Consider the following 4,670-nt stretch of genomic DNA (forward strand, 5'->3'; position numbering starts at 1 on the left):
CACACACTCATCCATGTCATATTATATAATTTACTCTCCAATCCTTTTATAAATATTCAAACCAAACAAAAATGAGATTTCACTCCATGTCATCAAATGCTAGTAACCGCTAATTTCTTTTTGTTTTATTTTTATATATAAAATTTACATATAAATACTACCACCAACCATTTCGTTTTTAACATCGAAAAAAATATTTCCTATCACCCCAAGTTGTTAAATTTACATGATGCTATAGTCCTAAATGAAGGTCAAATATTTGAAGTTAACGTACATCCAATCACACATCTTTAATTAAACAGAAATAAGAAATAACGATATAACTTAGCTAGTACCTTATTAGTATATAATGTATCAAATATGGACATGTTGGTGTCCAAAAGACAGTTAATAAGTTTAACATTTTGACCCTCGGTCATTATTTTCACTATTGTATATACTTGCAATAAAGGCCGTGTCATTTACATAAATATATTTTGAGAACTTCATCAAATATCATCAAAGAAAATGTGCACTTCCAACTCAAATGCAATCAAGTTATAAGCTAGAACAAGATCAAATCTTAATCTAGACATAACATCAAGTTATCAACCGCAGATTCACTATACCAAAAATTAGCATCCAAAATCCTGAAATACTAAAAAAGGAACAGAGGTACGTCTGTGTTTCTTGAGATTTCACGAGAAGTTGACAACACAGGCTGTAGAGCTCTTTTCAATCATTCTCAAATCCTTTTTGATATTTGTTTTCCTATTGAAATCCTGTAGACAAGACTCAGACCACACAATATTAACCCTCTCCAAAACACACGCATTCTCCAAAACACATTTTAGGAAACATATTTCTGAATTATAACCATGAAACTTCTTCAAGGTCATTGTCTTGAGGCAATTCGAGATGCATTTAGGTATCGAAGACCAAATTGAATTGTTCACCCCAATGTGCTTGTCGTGCATGAATCCCTACAAAACAATTTTAGAAATTTTTTTGTTAATATCATCATCATCCTTTTGAAGTTTTAATTTTGAGAATAGTGTAATTAATCCACCTCTAAGAAACAAATAGATTGTAGAACTGGACAGAAGGAAAGCAAAACCATATGCTTTATCCCAATTTCCATACTTAGCTCTAAATTGTTCAAATTTCGGAACACCAGAAAACGGATATTATCTCCAAATAAAAGAGTCTTCACATGGGAAAGAAAACACGCAAACACAAAAGTCAGTTTATACATGTTGGTACAAAGAGATGAGATTTCCAATATATTCCATTTAAAATGTAGATTATATATAATGCGAATTACCTCTATAGTTTCATCACATAACTTCAAAGACACGACACATTGTAGTTGTTTGAAAAGATAAATAGCTCGACATGCAACTATGTTTAGCCTCCCTCTAGGATTTGGAATGTTAATGAAAGATTTGACGAGAGATGGTGTGTTATTCAAGATAATATTGTTAGATAGAAATCCCATATATTCAAAATATGTAAGATTTGTAGCATCAATCTTGATGTCACAACCTCTCTCTCTAGGATCACTAATCCACATAAACGTACCACTTGGTCATGTATTTTCAATCTCTTTAAAGTGGAATTAGAAATTGTAACGTTCTTCAAATTCATAAAGCAGCATTGAAATAAGACCAATTCTTCAAGAACCGAACAACCAGAGAAAATCTTTTCAGTAAAATCATCATTTGGGAACTCAACAGATAGGTGTAAGGTTTTCAAACATGGAAAAGAAACATGAGATGCGTGTTCTGTATTCATAGACATCATTTTTATTTTCAAGGTGACCAATGATGTGCTATAAAACATAGCCTGAGGAATCACATATGGATAAATTGCATAGAAAGATAGATCAAGCTCCTGAACATTTTGCATGATTGCATGAGAAATCCATGAATGTATTTGAGATGTGTTATTGAAAACACGAAATGACAGACAAAACTTCTTTATCTTTAGTACGTTCTGGAGAACTTTTTCTACAAAGTTCACAAAGGAAGTCAGGCCAGTGTTCCTCCATCTAGGAGTAGCACACAATTTATCGTCAAAATCAATGTTGGGAGAAAAAGTCCAGAGGTTCTTCCATCTTGTAGATAATATAGAAGTCTTTACAGCTTCTGTTGTATTCATAAACGACATAATATGATGAAGAATACAATCAGGAAGATTGCTGAAATCACAAGCCACATCACCTATATCCTCAATTTTATGTTGCTCATGCCGTTTGTGTTCACTCATGCTTAGCTTCTTTGAGATCTTAAAAAAGACCTGCAAAATGTGAAGTTTAGCTTCTTCAAAATCAACTAAACTGAAAACATTCAAGAAAAACAATTTAACTACATCTATATATTAAATAATCAATTTAACAATACAAACCCTAGAATTGTTGATTTGGTAACACTCATCGATATATTAAATAAAATGATAGTTTTTTGATTCACCACTCTTAAAATAAGAGGAGATATTAAATCTAAATAACGGGTACAGTTAAAAAGACGCTATGAACTCAGTCGATATGATAAACAACATTCATCTTCAATATAAATAAACGAGCACAGGCTGTATGTGTTTCCTCATAAATTTGTATATAAACACATACATAGAGGAATAGAGAGATGGCTGACTTTTAATAGCAGATTTGAGATTGTGGATGTGTTGTGCAGCAACGAATCATGGACGCCCATTCGCGACATGACTTAGTGGAGTTTTGCCGGAAATTGGTATGGCGGTTAAAATTTGAGTGTGATCGAGTTTGAGGAAGCCTGAAGCCCTCTCCTTCTTTTATATGTACAACCTTACAAGTTTCGTCCCTTAGTTCCCGAGATTAATGCAAAACACCCATATTTTAATAAGGGGCAGTTACTAATCTAGCCAAATTAAGGAAGTGATTATCAACTTTTAGTAAAAAATTAGTAAATGTTCCAATATAGCCCACGAAACCGTAGGTTTCTAAAATCGTCTACTGTTTCGTGTTTTGTATAATTCAAAACATTAGACTTTAAAAAAAAACCGTATTCTTTTTGTGATATAGAGTATTAAAAAGATTGTTTATAAGATGTAGAATTATTTTAACAATTATATTATTTATAATATGTAGAGTTGTTTTTTGACAATTATTTTGTTAAAAATATTTCTTGTAAAATATAAAAACTAGTTTTGCTAAACTTGACTACTTTTTTGTCAGAGTGGACTACTGTTCTGTAAAACTTGACTACTTTTTTGCTAGTGTGAACTACTGTTTTCTTAAACTTGACTACTTTTTTTTCAGAGTGGACTACTATTTTAAACCTACCATATATTAACTTGTTTGTCTGTCTATGTGGTGGTTGAAGAAGACGTATCACGTAACGAAGTGGATGATAGAGGAAAGGCATCTGCATGTAATTTATCAAGTGGAAAAGGGAGCAACAACCCAATAGGTAATTTTAAAAGTCCAAGTAAAAGTCAATATCAATGTGTCGCTGAAAATGTAAATGTAGTGCATGTAGTCCTAGTAGAACCGATTATGTATGTTACACTGGAGAATTATAAGTATATCGGTGATAATGATGTTAGTACATATGTTAATCATGTTGGTGTAAATCATTACTTTAACCAAAAAAAAGCACTAGGCGTGGTTGATAAGGTTGGTAATGAATCTGGAAAACAAGAAGTTCCATTTTTGCATGATGGTGAACTAAAAGGATATGACGAGTTTGCGGATTGTGACAAGTTGGATATATCCGGCCTAGAGAGTGATTCTAACAGAGAAGAATTTGATGATGAACCTAAACTTATTTATCCAGATACCATGTTTCATGGTATGCCCCCATTGCCTTCATGTCCTGCAAACGATGATGTGAACATTCCATGTCATAGGGTGGATATAAATGAAGAGATTAAAATTATTATTCTTCCAAATAATTAATTGAGGCTTTTGGTCGTACCCGATTTAATTATTTTTATAACTTGACAGAATAAAATTATTATTCTTCCAAATAATTAATTGAGGCGTTTCCATGGATTTCTAACGTATTTGGACTATTATGAAGTCAAAATAATAAACCTAAAATAAATGACTTAATTTAGAAACGGACGGAAACAATTTAAGACGACGAATTTTTAATGACGTATCGGGTTACGACGACGGAACGAACTTCGGGTTGTCACAAATATTGTGCTAGATAAAATAGCCATTAGGGATTATGCAACGCAACAAATTTGTGTATATATCACTTAATTTTTAAGGATCTTTTAGATGCTTTTGGTCCACTTTAATTTGGGTGATCTTCAAGTGCAGTATACATTAGTTGATTGAAGGATTTAATTTATGATGTGTGTATATGATTTAACTTAGTGTATAAGCTTTTGAATCCGATTTTCTAATGGATGTTGGTTTTGTATAAATATAGCTTTCCTTGGGTTACATGTGTTACTTGAGTTTGTTTTCTTAGTAGAGTATGAAGGCTATCCGATCCCCCGAGTTCATGTTCGTTCCAACCATCGCTATCATGCTTTATTTTTGTTTTGTTTGATGTTGTCATTTTCGTTTCATCTTAGGTCATCCAAAATAGTGCAATACCCACCGCCAACCATTATAGTGATGGGCGTCACCTTATCACCACAACCAATCACTATGACCGTAGGATGCCTAGAACCGAACACACAACTCCACATAGCTT

At 32.6% G+C, this 4,670-nt stretch overlaps 1 protein-coding gene across 1 annotated transcript; it reads right to left on the reverse strand.

Annotated features, from left to right (window-relative positions):
* Nucleotides 1–677: 677 nt before the first annotated feature.
* Nucleotides 678–2,414, reverse strand: LOC145010156 (F-box/LRR-repeat protein At3g59190-like). Its single transcript, XM_078968730.1, has 3 exons — nt 2,386–2,414; nt 1,561–2,317; nt 678–962 (listed from the first exon to the last, which is right to left on the reverse strand). The coding sequence occupies exons 1-3, from the start codon at nt 2,412–2,414 to the stop codon at nt 678–680; spliced, it is 1,071 nt and encodes a 356-aa protein (XP_078824856.1).
* Between the last annotated feature and the right edge of the window lie 2,256 nt (nt 2,415–4,670).

Source organism: Lactuca saligna, chromosome 8, assembly GCF_052625555.1.
Source record: "Lactuca saligna cultivar CGN05327 chromosome 8, ASM5262555v1, whole genome shotgun sequence".
NCBI lineage: Eukaryota > Viridiplantae > Streptophyta > Magnoliopsida > Asterales > Asteraceae > Lactuca > Lactuca saligna.

Coding starts and splice junctions, on each gene's coding strand:
- LOC145010156 (XM_078968730.1), bottom strand. CDS start 2,414: ATGAGTGTTACCAAATCAACAATTCTAGG. Junction 2,318..2,385: donor ACCAAATCAACAATTCTAGG/GTTTGTATTGTT, acceptor GAATGTTTTCAG/TTTAGTTGATTTTGAAGAAG. Junction 963..1,560: donor TGAAAATACATGACCAAGTG/GTACGTTTATGT, acceptor ATTGTTTTGTAG/GGATTCATGCACGACAAGCA.